Below are 16,302 nucleotides of genomic sequence, written 5' to 3' on the forward strand. Positions count from 1 at the left end.
CCGCACGGTTTCATGGCCTCGGCCATTGGCAGCTCATGTGATGAGAGCACTCACTCCTACCATCAAATTTAGCCTTGTGACAAATGTTTGTGCCCATTTATAAAAACCTTTAGTAACCTCTTGGTGGTCTCCTTCCATTATCAGAATGTACTCATTCTCAGCCATCAACAACCAGCACCTACAGTACCTATGGGACTGGGGTCAGCACAACCTGACTATAAGAACCGGACGACTCTTCTTCCGTCTGAACCCCAAACTCTGCATGTCTGAAATCCACAAGATGTGGGAGAAGACGGGCATCTCTGTTGAGCCGGAGCCGGGCGATTTCCGCAACAATGGCGAACGAGCCAGCTGTGAGTATATCCACGTGATGTATCTTTGTGTTACGGCTCAAAAAATTCGAACATGAATATATGTCTCATTGAGGGTGCTGCTCTGTTACAACAGGTGAAAGCCATATCTTGAAGTTTTTGTCTAACATCACAACAAGCTACACCATCAAGCTAACCTGGGAACGCTACCGGCCGCTGGGTTACAAAGACCTCATCAGCTTCATAGTCTACTACAAGGAGGCGTGAGTACTCAGAAGATGAAGCACTCATTTGTAGCATGCTGTCATCACTCGAAAATGATTCTCCACCAATACAAAGATATTTACAGGTAGAAGACTTGTTGACAGCTAGTATACGGCTGGACTGTGTTGATCACTTTTTTAGAAAAAACCTTGCAGATTTCTCAGTGTGTCTGCAATGGGACTTCCTGGTTATTGAATGCACGTAACTACTTTACCTGCCGCAAACTGTTTTGTTATCCTTTTATCCAATGGACTATACAATTGGATGACTATCAAGGGTTCATCGTAAATTTAATTGACAATTTATCAAGGAAATGTTTCTACTACTGAGCTGATCAAACCTGTTCTTCATCTAATTGTCCTTAATCTGTTGATGTTTACCATCATTGATTAATCAAGGAAGGAGATTGTATAGTTTGTGACCAGTACTTTGTCTTACTTTTTTTAATTTGAAAAAAATTGTAAAAATGACGTCTTCCTAGCTTTCGTTAGACTCGCCCAGTCACAGGCAGACGCAGACATTACACGAAAAGTTGTTTGGCAACTACCTGTTTTCTGCTTCCTCCAACTGAACAAGTCTAAAACGAATGCTGACTAAGATGTGACTAAAAAGACAAAGGTTAGATATCGAAATTTAAATCTTCTGTTCGAAAAGAAAGAGACTCTCCACGGGTCCGATTCCATTGACTGAAATACAGTAGTTACTTTTTTCTTTGACTAAAATGCTCCGACTTAGTCACCTAAAACTTTACCAAATAAAAAACAGGACATTGATGACTAGATAATTTGATGAAAACTCAAGTATGAACACCAGTTTGCCTGTCCGCTGCACCGGTCACTGCTGTAGGTCACTTTGTGCTGATTCATTTTGAAAGAGCAACAGCTGATGGGAAACTCCAACACTCAACCGCAGCATCATTGGTGCATTTTAGTCACTGAACTACTTAACGACAAAACCGCTTCCAGCGCTGACCTTCAGGTCCAGCCAAAAACATCTTAGATGGTTATATCTGTCCAGCTTTGCATGTTTAACCCAAACCACCAGTAACTGTGTCCACTTCACCTAACCGCCAAATATTTTCCAAAGAACAATCTTTGTAGTTTACTTTCTGCCTCTGAGCCATTCTGTTTTCAGATGAGACGAATCCTCTCAATGCAATTAGAATGTTTAAACTCCCATGACTGCTTATTGTTTGAGTACATACTGAACTTGAGAGGAAACAAATGGCTGCCAGGAAATGGCATTTAACTTTTACACTAACAATCAATCTTGTGTTTCTATCAGACCTTTCCAGAACATTACAGAGTTCGATGGCCAGGACGGCTGCGGCTCCAACAGCTGGCACATGGTGGACGTGGATCTTCCTCAGGATAAAAACACTGACCCAAAAGTCAGTCTTCATAACCTCAAACCCTGGACCCAGTATGCCATCTTTGTCAAGGCCATAACTCTACAGGTGGAGGACAAGCACATTACCGGCGCTAAAAGTGATATCATCTACATCCGCACACGTCCTTCACGTAAGTTGGACCATCATGAACAAGAAGAATTAGTGATGAATATATGTAACCGGGTCAACACTCCCTGTGTAACAACATTAACTTTGCTCCCCTGCAGTCCCCACGATGCCCAAAGACCCCCGTGCCTATGCTAACTCCTCAACCAAGCTGGTGGTGAAGTGGTCTATTCCGGTTTTTCCCAACGGTAACCTGACGTACTACCTGGTCCGCTGGCAGCAGCAGCCTGAAGACAGAGATCTCTACCAACACAACTACTGCTCCAAAGGTTTGCCTTACTTATTCTACAAGTACTCTCTGACCTCCGCACTGACTGTTTTGGAGAAATATGCTTATTCATCCTCTAGACTTATTCAGAATCCATCTACTTGCATGTCACATGTATAATTTGCAGTTTTCTAAAGGTTTCTCATTTCAAACAGAGCCATGTCTCTCCAGTGAGAGAGGTATCTGCCCTTCCCAAAATACAGAGCTAAAGTCTCCTCCTTTTTGTCTTGCAGAGCTGAAGATCCCAATCCGGATCCCAGCGACAGGATTTACGGACATGGAAGAGAACACCAAGCCAACCAAGTCAGACCTGGCGGGAGCAGAAAAGGGTCCATGCTGTGTTTGCCCTAAGACTCCAGAGGAGAAAGACAGAGAGAAGGACGATCGCATCTTTCTTAAAGTTTTTGAGAACTTCCTTCACAATGCCATCTTTCTGCCGAGGTACAGTAAGCCACAGGCTGAGTGGAGGTGCTTTATCATCCTCACAGCTCTGTTCATCCAGCTTGTTTGGCTTGACGGGTCAAAATGAGGGTTGAGGTCAGGCGGGGTCTAATGACTCCTGACTGGACAGGGGGCCGCACCGGCTCACTGCTTTGGATCCTTTTGTCAAGCAGTACAGATGAGGAGACACGCTGAGCAGGATCCAAAGACTTCTTAGCTGCTCTTGTGGCTTTTTGTTGCCATAGCAACTGTGGCACGGAGGACGTTAGGACCTAGCAGGCAGCAATTTAGGCAACACAAACAAACCCAGGAGAGAGAGGTGATTAAGGAGTCTGAAGGGCCTAGTTTGGCTGCACACTTGCAGCTGCTTAGGCTTTTGTTCTCCACAATAGCGACTGACATCTGTGTTGTGTTATCATTTAAACTTGCTCGTGGCAAGGGGTGTTTCACTGTTTCAAAGGCTCCAGCTCCTCTCCCACTCCCCTGCAATCTCCATAACACACAATCCAAGTGAGTGCATGTGAATGTGTAATCCATCGTTGTAAATACTCTCCGAGCTTTGATATACTTGTTGGTTCTCGTGAAGAACACTCAGCAGGTATCTTATAAATCCATATTTTTAAATGATGCCTCCGAGCTTCCAGATTTCATTCATTCAAGTCGTGATATACGGCCCTTATCCTGTCTTTTCCAATGCTCCCGTGGGATTGGATCAATACGTCTTTGAAGGAAGAATAATAAAACATAGCTTTCTATTGTAATTGAACTCATATCCTCCTCCTCCTCCTCCTCGCGCTGGCTGTTTTGATTTGTTATAGTATAGCTGTCTAGGAAACAGGCGGGTGGCCAGTCCCCAGGCCGGCAGCAAAGTGCTCAGGCTCCACTGTAACAGAGCCAGCATTATTAGAGACCACTCCAGGAAAAGGACTCGAAATTGACAAGGTTTTTTCAAAAGTTCGGGGTTTAGACCTCGGGTTAGGGGAAAGAGGACGGGTGAAAACAGAAACAGAAAGAAGAGGAAATGTTTTCCATTCTGTGTCCCCCTCCTCTCGACAGTCTCCTCCTCCTCCTCCTCCTCCTCTCACACACACTCTTTGTAGGGGGGCTATTTTTATGCACCGGCGTAGACAAACGCATGATGTTTTCAGGTTGTCAGTCAATGCTACATCTCAGGCAAACCCAGAGAAATTTTTATTTTTTCATCTTTGGCATAACTGTTGGACCGAAGAATGAACCAACGACAGTTTAATGGGTCAAGGTCACTGTGATCTCATAAATACATTTTTGGACACAACCTAAGAATTCACATCCTGATTATTTCAATATTTCATACACATGTCTTAACAGAGTATTACAAAAAATGAAGAGATCCATAAATATATCCAGAAAGTTAAAGCTCAAAGTCACCAGACATCATGTTCTGGAAAAACACTTTCTCTGGTCATTATTAGGGGAGGTTTCGCTTCACTTACCTTCACCAAAGAGGTCATGTGATCGCCAGCATTGGCCCGCAGCATATTTCAAAAACTATTGGATTGTAGCCCCTGGATTGTTATTAGCAGGATTTTTCTGGACATGTGGCAGGCAATTTTAGACCAGTCCATGTGAAACAGTTGAAAGAGGAATGTTTCCACTTCCAGAAATCATCTTGATCATAGTCTTTTGATTCCACTATGATTGGCATGTATTTTTGAAAAGTTGAAGTATATTTTGATGAAACTTGTTGAGGCTGTGTATTTTGACTAAAGAGAGAGGCACATTCTGGATTGATTATCCATTTTATTTTATTTTTTTTTTGGTTTAGATGAAGATTGAGGAGGGGAATGGTTGATTCTGCGCTCCTCTTCTGTATCCACGTAGCCTCCTCTGTGGAGGAATGTGCTCTCTGAGTGCTTTCTAGTTCGGTTTTTGTTTTCTGGGGTGAGACAACTGCCAGGAAATGTACAGTGAATCCACCTGGAGTGTAAAGGAATGAGGGAAGAGCCCCATCACGCTGTTCAGCGAACGCTCGAAGGCAAACAGGGAATCAGGTCGACAGACTGATTTACTGGAGGAGAAGAGGACGGCTGCCAGGGTCTGTGTAGGAGACCTGGTGGTACATTCCAAAACCTGTTATCAGCTGACTCTGGTATTTTATTGCTGTAATCACCTGCTGGTGAAACTGAGAAGAAGCTCTCCTCTTCTGTCAGATCCTGGGATCTTTCACTCATCTTTTTGAAGGCCGAGCCCTATATTCTGTTCCGCCCTCGGCACCGATTGAATGCATAGACACGGTGTTCCTCTCTGGATTCCATTGCGTAAAGGTAGATCTTTTTTTAGCAGGCAGGGTCAGGACACCAAGTGTAGTAGCTCACTTGGTATAAGGTCAGGCTTCAGTCAGCTGAGTTGCCTTCTCACAGTGTTAGGACTGCCCTGCTTAACCTAACACTATTACAGCACACAGATTAGAGCCCTCAAGTTCACCAGGCCTACGTCACCACTCCTCAGCGGGGTCTCATATCTCCTCTGTCCTCTATTATGGGAGAGCTCGACATGTACTTGTCAGAACAAATCAGATTAAAGGGTTTTATATCAAAGATTATAGAACCAGAACAGTCAGATCATACTTTTGGTAACTTGTTAGTTGTAACTAATAGTTTTGGAGTGTTAGACCTCGGATTGCACCACACTAGTTATAACTGTCAGAGAGGAATGTTGACATGTCCGTGCGACTGCTCGTTCCCACGGATCAGTCCATGTTTCTCTGGTCCTCGTCTAAGTGTGCGCGTCTGCTCACAAGACGCTAGACTTTACTTATCTCTCCACATTGAAACTCAGTAGCAGGGGTGAAAATTCAAGTGATGTGCAGCTATTCAGATAGGAGATGAATCTCTCCTCTTATCAAGCAGCTTGTCTTTGTCATACGTAATAGTAAATGTAATATTTTGTGTTTTTGGGGAAGTGTCACAGGCAGTATTCACTATTTCCTAACAAAACAATGATCCTGAAAATAATATTTATCTGCCAGTGCACCGCATGCCTCCCTTCTGTCCAAGCTTTTTTTTTTTTATTGTAATGAATACCAGACTGCTTACATACAATCCATAAACCTGAATCACCATTGAAGGAGCTCTGTTGCGGCTCCATGTGCTGATTTGTTTTTACCTTGTCACTTGTTTGGATCAATAGAGTTTTTCTTTTCCAACTACTCTAACTGGAGGGAGGTTTCCTGTGGTGTTGCTGCTGCTGCAGCTGCCAATAATGCAGCGTCACACTTACAGAACTGTGTCCATCCATCATAATGTCCTCAGTTTGGATACTTTAAAAGTGGTCATTATGATTTTTGTGTATCACATACACCACGTTCTCCCCCTGGCAGCTTTTTCTCCTTTGAGCCTCTTTCATAGTTGATTGGGATATTTAGAAGAGCAGCTTTAGTTTGAGTTATTTTCTCTTACTCTGGAATAATCCCTCTGTGACTCTCTGTCTGTCCACCTCACTATGATCCGTCTGACCTCATCCCTCTACACGGCTCCGCAGGGAGCAGTATGCAGCATCTGGACACATGGCTACGCTCGCACACACACACACACGCACACACACACACACACACACACACACACACACACACACACACACACACACACACGCACGCACGCACACACACACACACACACACACACACACACAACACACACTTACTCCACCCTGTCCAGTGAGATGCTTAAGCTTTATGTAAAAGGCTTTTGGGAACTCTCAACAGGCAATTATGATTTGTTACAATAGGATTTCCATGACATCCTTTATCACTTTCATCATCATACTGATGCTCAGTTTATTTTCGGTAATCACATTTATTGTCCCCCTATATTTTAGACCTCCAGACCGTCGACGTAGGGATGTCTTTGGTGTGGCTAACAACACGCTGCTGCATGATGGTCGGGGGAACGCCACCCTCGTCCCGGGTGATAACAGCACAGATGGCATTCCTCCTATTATAGAATATCCCTTCTTAGAGGACAAGAGCACAGCAGAAACGTTAGAGATCCCCAGCCTGCGACCCTTCACTGTCTACCGTATTGACATCCATGCGTGCAATGAGGAAGTGGGGCGCTGTAGCGCTGCAGCCTTCGTCTTCTCCAGGACCAAGCCTGCAGGTGAGAACATGTGACCAGGATGCAACCTTTCAGAGAAACACAGAGCGCTTAATTCAACAGCTTTGCCAAAACTGTACAAACAGTCTTGTCATAACATCCACGTGTTTGTGTTTTTCAGACAAAGCAGATGACATTCCTGGAAAGGTGGTTTATGAGAGGAATGACAAGGATGAAAGTTGTGTCGTGCTGCACTGGCCCGAGCCAGTAATGCCCAACGGGCTCATACTGATGTACGAGATCAAGTTCCGTCTGGGAACGGAGGTGAGTCTGTTTGGAAGAAATTTCAAGCCTCAACCATCAGAGCTCCAGTGCTTCCACTTTTGTACACTTTGGTTTTGAGTTCTCGCTATCTGGCAGCAGCAACCAGGATATGTTTGTTTTCTTTCAGCCTGAGAAACATGAGTGCGTGTCACGCCAGCAGTACCGTGAGCACAGAGGGGCTCGGCTGACCAACCTGGGCTCAGGGAACTACTCTGCCCGTGTGCGCGCCACTTCTCTAGCAGGAAATGGCTCGTGGACAGAGAGCGTGTCCTTCTACGTCCCTCCACCCACACGTAACGCAACACACTTTTGATACTTAATACACACAGTTTTTATGACCTGCTGAGTCAGTGGTGATCACATCCATGTTTGCTCTTTCTGACAGGAGAGGATGACGTTGCATTCTATTTGGTCATTATAATTCCTATCATAGTGACACTTTTCATCGCCGGCCTCACCACGATTCTGTTCTTTGTGAACAAGAAGAGGCGAGTATTTTCATGAACATACCCTCTCCACTGCATCCAATAGAACAAGATGCATATACCATCCATGATCTGAGCTGCCTGCTGGCTAACTGAGAGGGTTTTTTGTCAACAGGAATAGTGACAGATTGGGGAATGGAGTCCTTTATGCCTCAGTCAACCCAGAGTACTTCAGTGCTGCTGAGAGTAAGAGCCATCTCAATGCAAAATATCTGATATTCGTATGTGCTATACAGCAATGTGTGCATGTGTTGACCTGCTGTCTGCTGTGTCAGTGTATGTCCCGGACGAGTGGGAGGTGGCCAGGGAGAAGATCACTATGCACAGGGAGCTGGGCCAGGGATCCTTTGGCATGGTGTATGAAGGCATCGCTAAGGGAGTGGTCAAGGATGAACCTGAGACCCGAGTGGCCATCAAGACCGTCAATGAGTCAGCCAGCATGAGGGAGCGCATTGAGTTTTTGAATGAGGCCTCTGTCATGAAAGAGTTCAACTGTCACCATGTGGTAAGAGGCACACTGGCGAAAACTGTAACCGTCAGGTATATAATTACAGTAAAGCTGTTTAGAACCTAACACAGGTCTCATGACACTGCACGCCATTATCATTATTTCCTCATTTATCTGCATGGATGTAGAAGTGGTGCACAGGTCAGCAGCTACAGCCTGAGGCGTAGTTCGCCACCTGGATGTGGTGTACATTCACAGCGTGATCGCAGCCTCATTAACTATGTAGAACAGATGTGTTTTTACCTCGAGAACTCTTCTGTAACAACCTTTTCTCTCATCAAGTCTGCGTGCTGAAATTGTCATTTGTTTAAATCATTGTAAATTAATTTATTTTCACAATTTCCGAACAAAGCTTAAGGAGGGCTTCATAGATTAGATTCAAGTCAAACTGGTTTGATGTCTTGGGTTAGAGTACCAGTACGACCACCATCTTGTTCTTTTGGAGCCAGAAGTGACCATATTTGGACACGCCTCAGTCCTTAGTGACAGGTCGCCATGGTTGTGACTTGTCAAATGCTAAAAGGGACCATAATTTCCAAAATAAATATTGCATTGAAGAAGATTTAAAACTGGCGACTGAAACCATAACAGGGCTTTATGTACTTTGAGGGAAAAATCCATTTGGTTCAACTTAATTTACCTAAATAAATGTTTATTTTGTATCAAGCCACATAGCTTTTCATTCATTTTAGTGAAATGTTCTGTGGTCAGTCTTAACATGGTTATTTACAATTATTTTTCATGTGCACACAGACTTTCAGAGAATTTATGGCCATTACATTTGCCTGAAAAGTATGGAGAAGTCATGGAAATTTATTGTTGGTAAAAATCTGTCTGAAACCTGCCAGAAACTCATTTACTGGAGTAATAAATCCCGTGAGAAGCAAGGTCATTTTCTCCAAGACACTTAGACGGAGGTGTCGACCCCTGCTGGGCAAAAGAAAGAATGCACCTATCAAAGACAAATCTGGAGGCTACGTCCACTTCTTTTACACAGTCTGTCGTTACCTCTTATGGAAGATAAAGTTGTTACTAAGTTGTTAATGTCACTAAGGATGCTGAAACCTGCTGAATGTTGGCGTATTGTGGTGGTGCAGGTGCGGTTGCTGGGCGTGGTCTCTCAGGGGCAGCCAACCTTGGTGATTATGGAGCTGATGACGCGAGGAGATCTCAAGAGCCACCTGCGCTCCCTTCGTAAAGAAGTAATCAGCTTCCTCATACACACGCCAGCTTTATATTCTGTCACTTAGAGAAATTAATCTCACACACATAGACACACACGCGTTGTCCTGTCCCTCTTTTTTTTTCTGTCTGCAGTGGTTAGAATCATCAGTTGATTGACTGAGATTTGTATCTCAAATTTGTAAATGAGATAGAGCAAAAAACAAATGACAAAAATAAATGGAAACCAAAATAAATTTTCAAACGGTTGAAGAATGGGTTTGCATAACTGAACAGGAGTGAGAAGTACAAATTTATTTAATTGCACCCTCTCCATTAGTCATTGATTGCTTATTAATCTAACCTGATACTGAGCATCTAATATAATCCATTATAATATCTATTTTACTTTCGTACCTTGCAAACACCCATTTACTGAAAAACAAATTTACACCATTACTTACATAAAAAGGAAAAAAATAAACCACAGAAGATTGGAAACAGAGGGGAAGTGAAGGGACGGTTTAGTTAGTAAAGCTGTTTCAGGGTCAAAACTATTCTATGTGTATGTCACATGACAACCAAATCAGGCGCCCCCAAGCACCACGGTGTAATTCAAACCCTGACTACTATGTTCACTTTTCCACAACCGCGGCTTTCCTTGTCTTTACCCTCACACCTCATCTCTCACTCCTCCACAGAACTCCACCTGCCAGGTCCTGCCTCCGCTCAAAAAGATGATCCAGATGGCAGGGGAAATCGCCGATGGCATGGCTTACCTAAACGCAAATAAATTTGTCCACAGAGATCTGGCAGCCAGAAACTGCATGGTGGCAGAGGACTTCACAGTGAAGATCGGAGGTGAGTCAAGTTAATACGGAGCCTCCTCTGCTGGAAGTGTGTGAATATAGAAGGACACAGAGGAGGGAGGAGGTGAGTGAATCCTCCCCCACACATTTAGTGACTTCCTTTTTTCTTTTTTTTTTCCTCCTGCAGATTTTGGCATGACCAGAGATATTTACGAGACAGATTACTACCGAAAAGGAGGAAAAGGCTTGCTGCCTGTCCGCTGGATGTCTCCAGAATCGCTGAAAGATGGCGTGTTTACTACAATGTCTGACGTCTGGTATGACAGCACATCAATCTTTTACTCACACACACACCCACACCTTCCTGATACATGTATAAACCTGCCTTAATCCAGGGGGCTTGAAGAGTATTTTAAAACTCTCCATATGTTGTCTTTGCAGAGGACTCCACACTGTAAAAACATTCAGAATACACAAGGGCCTGGTTTCTACTACGTTCTTTACTTTGCAGTTTGTTTCCTCTCTGCATATACCATGACATGCGCTGCTTTGAAAACAAGGTTTCCACGACAAAATTGTATTATAGATCGAGATTTAGTTTCCCTCCTGACATCTTTTCATGTGAGTCTCAGCATTTTTTTCTTTCAGGAGCAATATAGTTTCAGAGAAATAAAATGTTTACTGCCGTAGTTGCAAGTTGTTGTTTCCCAACTCCAAAGTGTCCCCTGGGTCAGTCCGGTAGAGTGGGCTTAAACTGCTCCAGATGTTGGTAAATGAGGGGTTGCAGTGCCAGCACAAACCCACCTCCCCATAGCGTCTTATATCGTCCACTTTGATGTTGCACAGATGACGTTAAGTGGAAGATGAAGCCATTCTGGACTCCTCTTGGGTACGGAACTCGTTATTTGATCAAGAAACACTTGGTCTGTCAGCACAAGACTCTTACGGCTAGTTTCTATGAGCAAGGTTGAAGTAGAGCTGTTATGGAGACGCCTGTCTCAGGACTCGTGCCAGTGGTGGAAATATGACTGGCAAGGGTGAAGAAATATTGCGGTCCATGTCAGTTAAGGTGAGAATTTCACCATCGATAGATTCCTAGAGATCTCCAAGGTTAAACTGAGGTGATGTTTTCTGTAAATATTGTACAAAGGTTCATCGTGCTGTAATGATTCCCTGCCTGGTGCACTCTCCTGTTGTTCTTGGTACTTCACTGACAGATTTAAGGTTTTACACTCTGTTGATAAGTTTAGACGTGCTGAAGCTGCTGAGCAGGGCTGGACTGAGAACCCCCCCCCCCCCCCCCCCCAAAAAAAACAAGAACAAAAACAAAACAACCCTGGCATTTTGGATCAGACTGATCCACTGCAATCAGAGGAAAATACACTTTATCTACCAACCGGGGCACCGCTAGGGATTTGGGGCCCTATGAAAAGATATCACACCTCCAGACACTGATCAGCCCATCCAGAGCTTTAAAAAACTCAGTCCTTGTAGTCCAATACTTCCTGTACCATTTATAATAACAACGTAACCTGAATTTCAGTACGACCATTTTTGTTGACTTAAATTAACACCACTGCCAGATGGCCGGTTCACGCTTGCTGCTTAGTTGATTCCTTCTTCTGTCTCATCGTCCTCCAACATCTTCTGCTCATTAAATGGATTTAATAACGATATGGATTCTCGAGGTAATGTCAGAATTTAAGGCTGCTACTGTTTTAATAATAAACTTTATTGATAGAGCTTGATTAAAACGTGGTTGAACCTATATTGGATGGCTAAGATCGGACTGCTAACAGACCACCTCAGTGCTGCAGGGACGACGTATTTTTGTAGGACGACCCAGGTTCCCTCATCCAACAGGGTTACAGTAGAAAATAATATCTGTAGTGGACAACAATTGATGTTACTTGTGCTTTTTTTAATTTGGAAGATAATCGAGACACAGATGAACATGACTTATTGGTTTGGAAGGAGTTTACTGATGTTGTATCAACTCCATTCCTCATCCTGATAAACACCACCAGTCACAAGTTTGGACACACCTTCTCATTTAATGGTTTTTCTTTATTTTCACGACTGTTTACATTGTAGACTCGCACTGAAGGCATCAAAACTATGAAAGAACACATATGGAATTAAAATGTGAAATAACTCCAAACATGTTTTATATTTTAGATTCTTCAAAACAGCCAGCCTTTGCCTTGATTACTGCTTTGCTCACTCTTGGCGTTCATGAGGTCTTCCCCTGAAATGGTTTTCCAACAGTCTTGAAGGAGTTCCCAGTGATGCTGAGCACTTGTTGGTCCTTTTGCCTTCACTCAGTGGTCCAGCTCATCCCAAACATCTAGATTGGGTTTAGGTCAGGTGACTGTGGAGGCCAGGTCATCTGGTGCAGCCCTCCATCACTCTCCTTCTTGGTCAGATATCCCTTACACAGCCTGGAGGTGTGTTTGGGGTCACTGTCCTGTTGAAAAATAAATGATGGCCAAACTAACAGCGAACTGGATGGGATGGCGTGCCGCTGCAGGATGCTGTGGTAGCCATGCTGGTTCAGTGTGCTTTCAATTTTGAATAAATCCCCAACAGCGTCACCAGCGAAAGCCCCCCCCCCCCAACACACACACACACACACACACACACACACACACACACACACACACACACACACACACACACAACTCCTCCTCCATGCTTCATGGTGGGAACTGTGCATGCAGGGACCAACCATTCACCTTTGAATGGTTGGCAGGTGGAACCAAAGATCTCAAATTTGGACTTCCACTGGTCTCATGTCCATTTCTTGTGTTACTTGGCCCAAACAAGTCTCGTCTGCTTATTGTTTTTCCTTAGTAGTGGTTTCTTAGCAGCTACTCGACCATAAAGGCCTGATTGAGGTCTTCCTTTCCTGGGGCCGTCCTCATGTGAGCCAGGTTCATCGTTGCTTGATGGTTTTTGCGGCTGCACTTTGGGCCACATTCAAAGTTTTTTGCAATTTTCCAGACCGACTGATCTTCAGTTCTTAAAGTAATGAAAGGTAATAAAGTAAGATGGACTGTTGTTAATAGCGCTGTCAGCTGTGTACCAACCTGACTTCTGCTCAACACAACTGATGGTCCCAGCCCTGTTAAGAAGGCAAGAAATTCCACAAATGAACCCTGACAAGGCAAACCTGAGAGGTGAAAACCATTTCAGGTGACGACATCATGAAGCTCACTGACAGAAGGCCAAGGGTTTGCAGCGCTGTCAACAAAGCAGAGGGTGGCTACTTAAAGGAATCTAAAACATAAAACACATTTACAGTTATTGAACAATTTTTTTCTTTGCTGCATAATTCCATAGATCTTCTTTCATATATTTGATGTGTATGTATGTATCTACAATGTAGAAAGTAGTGAAAATAGAGAAAAAACATTGAATGAGAGGGTGGGTCCAAACTTTTGACTGGTAGTGTGTATGTCAATCATTGAAGTGAGAAACGTGCATATGTTGAGCCACTGCTGTTAAACAAAAGCACAAATTCCTGTCTAAATCTAGAACTAATCTTAAACATTTCTCATATGAAGTTTGGTAATCGTTTCATCTTTTGTCGCAGGTCATTTGGTGTCGTGCTGTGGGAGATCGCCACCTTAGCGGAGCAGCCCTACCAGGGCATGTCCAACGAACAAGTGCTGCGCTTCGTCATGGAGGGAGGACTCCTGGACAAGCCTGACAACTGCCCTGACATGCTGTGAGTCTCTTCCTCTGCTCGCAACCATGTAGCCCATTAAAGGCCTCCCAGGTTAATCAGGCAACACCCCTGAAGGATATATTGTTCTATCCTCTACTGCTAACCTTTTGCACGATTTTAGTGATCCATTCAAATTTAATCTATTTTAAGTTGCGGTGTGTAAGATATCATGTGGTGTGTGTGTGCGCGCGTGCGTGTTAAGATACAGCCAAGATGAGGCCTGACATTAACGTCACAGGTTAAATGTGGTTCACTGACGTAACGGTCCTGGTGGTCAGCTGCCAGTGAGAACCCTCCTCACCCGTCAGCGTCGGCCCATAGAAGGGACGACGTGACGCGTGAGTCAAAGATGCTCCTCATTCCTGGCGCCGCGTAGAGCCACGATGAGGTGTCCGTCAAGTGTGTGACAGAGACAGAAAGAATTTGTGAAAGGCATTCATTATTCATTTATGAATCAGTCTGCTTGTTAGAGAAGAGAAAAGACAGCACAGGGCTGCTTGTCAGTGCGCCGTGCTACATATATGCATTTCTACTCTGCCTCTCTGACCTCAATAAAAAGGCATTCTGCTCTCTCCCCTCCCATTCTCCATGGCTGACCTCACCTTAGACAGAGAGCGCGCGTAGAAAAAACAGGGCCTAGTGTTGTGCAGACACAAACCTCGGGTTTCTATGGTAGCCTGACTGTTTTGTCCTGATTACAGGAGTGTGTGGATTGTATTACAAAGGTGGTGGGGTAGAGAGGGGGGAAGGTGTGTGTGTGTGTGTGTGTGTGTGTGTGTGTGTGTGTGTGTGTGTGTGTGTGTGTGTGTGTGTGTGTGCATGCCTCCTGGTCTGTGAGAAGTCAATCCGCTGCTGGTCGCCTCTGCTGTAATGCCTTAATAGAGATTTCCAGTAAACTGCTGAAGTGCAGGGAACTTCAAAGTTGATACAAGAGGAGGGGGCGAGCCTGATGAGTCATGTTTGCAGAACTTTGTCTCTCCCGGGTCAGGTAGCTGAGGGTCACCCTCTAAGGGACATCAGTGTGTTCAGTTTTTTTTTTTACAGTTGGGAACAAATAGAGGACATCAAAATAGAAAAATTAAAGAGTCCACACACTGAAAAACTCCCTCACTAGACTGAATGTAAATGCTTCACATCTTTACAAATAGAAGACGGGCTCAGCGATGATATGAAACATTAGGATTTATTGCTGTGAAGTTGTGCAGCTTTATTGTAAGAGATACCTGCTCCGTTTTATTACACAACCACAGCTGACGTTTGGAGACACACTAATGTTGCCTGTAAATGTCTGTCTGATTTACGGATGGCTCAGTATTGCTATTTCATGTCCGATACTGCAGCCTTCAGTATCTGCTGATCTGATAGTCTTTTCTCTGAGACAACTAAACAGTTAATAAAACGCACTATATGCATGGTTGCAGTTTTCTACCCCCCTCCCCCAAAAAAACAACAACAAAGAAACAACAAAGAAAAAGTACTGAGCAAATATTACACAATATTCCCAGCTTGCCTGTGAGGGCTTAGAACATTGTATTTGTAATGTTAAACTTTGTAAATTATTCAGTGCAGTATACAGTGATGAGTCTTCCTCAACTGTCTGTTTGCATCTAAATTCTTTTCTTGTGTAAAGACAAAAAAACAAACCCAGACAATGTTGCCCCGTCTCTTCTCTCTCTGCAGCATGTTGCTCAATATTCACTTGAGCATTTATGTAGCAATTTGAGCTAATAGATCAGATTATGAATATATTTATGATATCCAAACCAGTACTGAACTGATCTCTATATTTCTAGTTTCAAGGTCTTTTTTTTGCACATCTCTTAGTTTACACAAGTGTTTGTGTGCCACAAACCATTGCAGACTTTGATAGAACCTATTTTATACTACCTTTGTAAAATGTGACAAAATATTTATGGAAGACGGAGCCATCAGTGTGTTGAAGTGACCCAAAAGTTGCATACAAGCAAGTTGAAATGTATTTGTGCAGCACATTTCAACATTAAAACAGATAAACAGGTCAATGGAACTGAAGCTGTTGGTGACAGAGTATCAACGTTTAACCAGCCTGGTTTCTCCAGTTGAGTGTTGTATGTAGAGTGTGTGACACTGAGCTGTTATGTATTGGCCAGTCTTGTTAACTGGTCTGATAACATTTCAAGTGCAATTCAATGTTGCTGAATGGCTCGATAGTTTGTGTGTGTGTGTGTGTGTGTGTGTGTGTGTGTGTGTGTGTGTGTGTGTGTGTGTGTGTGTACCGTGACTGGATGCTGACAAGGAGTCCGAATTTACTGCAGTGTTTGTTTGCTAAATTAGCATGAAGCAGCCTCGTGGACAGCAACAGATGGTCAACACACACCATCAGGTTACTCCGGAGCATAAGGCATGTGTGAGTCAACTTTGAGACACTTGTTG

General features: G+C 43.8%; 1 protein-coding gene across 1 annotated transcript in view; it reads left to right on the top strand.

Moving 5' to 3' along the window:
• The window catches only part of igf1ra (insulin-like growth factor 1a receptor), a 72,821-nt gene that overhangs the window by 53,256 nt on the left and 3,263 nt on the right, over window positions 1–16,302 (top strand). Inside the window, exons 6-20 of the mRNA XM_086208931.1 lie at window positions 145–353; window positions 448–574; window positions 1,860–2,095; window positions 2,193–2,360; window positions 2,593–2,800; window positions 6,656–6,936; window positions 7,055–7,197; window positions 7,325–7,490; window positions 7,583–7,685; window positions 7,798–7,868; window positions 7,958–8,187; window positions 9,288–9,392; window positions 10,053–10,212; window positions 10,348–10,477; window positions 13,756–13,890. Coding sequence (XP_086065057.1) covers window positions 145–353; window positions 448–574; window positions 1,860–2,095; window positions 2,193–2,360; window positions 2,593–2,800; window positions 6,656–6,936; window positions 7,055–7,197; window positions 7,325–7,490; window positions 7,583–7,685; window positions 7,798–7,868; window positions 7,958–8,187; window positions 9,288–9,392; window positions 10,053–10,212; window positions 10,348–10,477; window positions 13,756–13,890 — 2,472 coding nt within the window. The remainder of the gene's footprint in view (window positions 1–144; window positions 354–447; window positions 575–1,859; window positions 2,096–2,192; window positions 2,361–2,592; window positions 2,801–6,655; window positions 6,937–7,054; window positions 7,198–7,324; window positions 7,491–7,582; window positions 7,686–7,797; window positions 7,869–7,957; window positions 8,188–9,287; window positions 9,393–10,052; window positions 10,213–10,347; window positions 10,478–13,755; window positions 13,891–16,302) is intronic.

This window comes from Aulostomus chinensis, chromosome 7, assembly GCF_037954235.1.
Source record: "Aulostomus chinensis isolate RoL2024-O1b breed Wild chromosome 7, RoL_Achi_v1.0, whole genome shotgun sequence".
Lineage (NCBI taxonomy): Eukaryota > Metazoa > Chordata > Actinopteri > Syngnathiformes > Aulostomidae > Aulostomus > Aulostomus chinensis.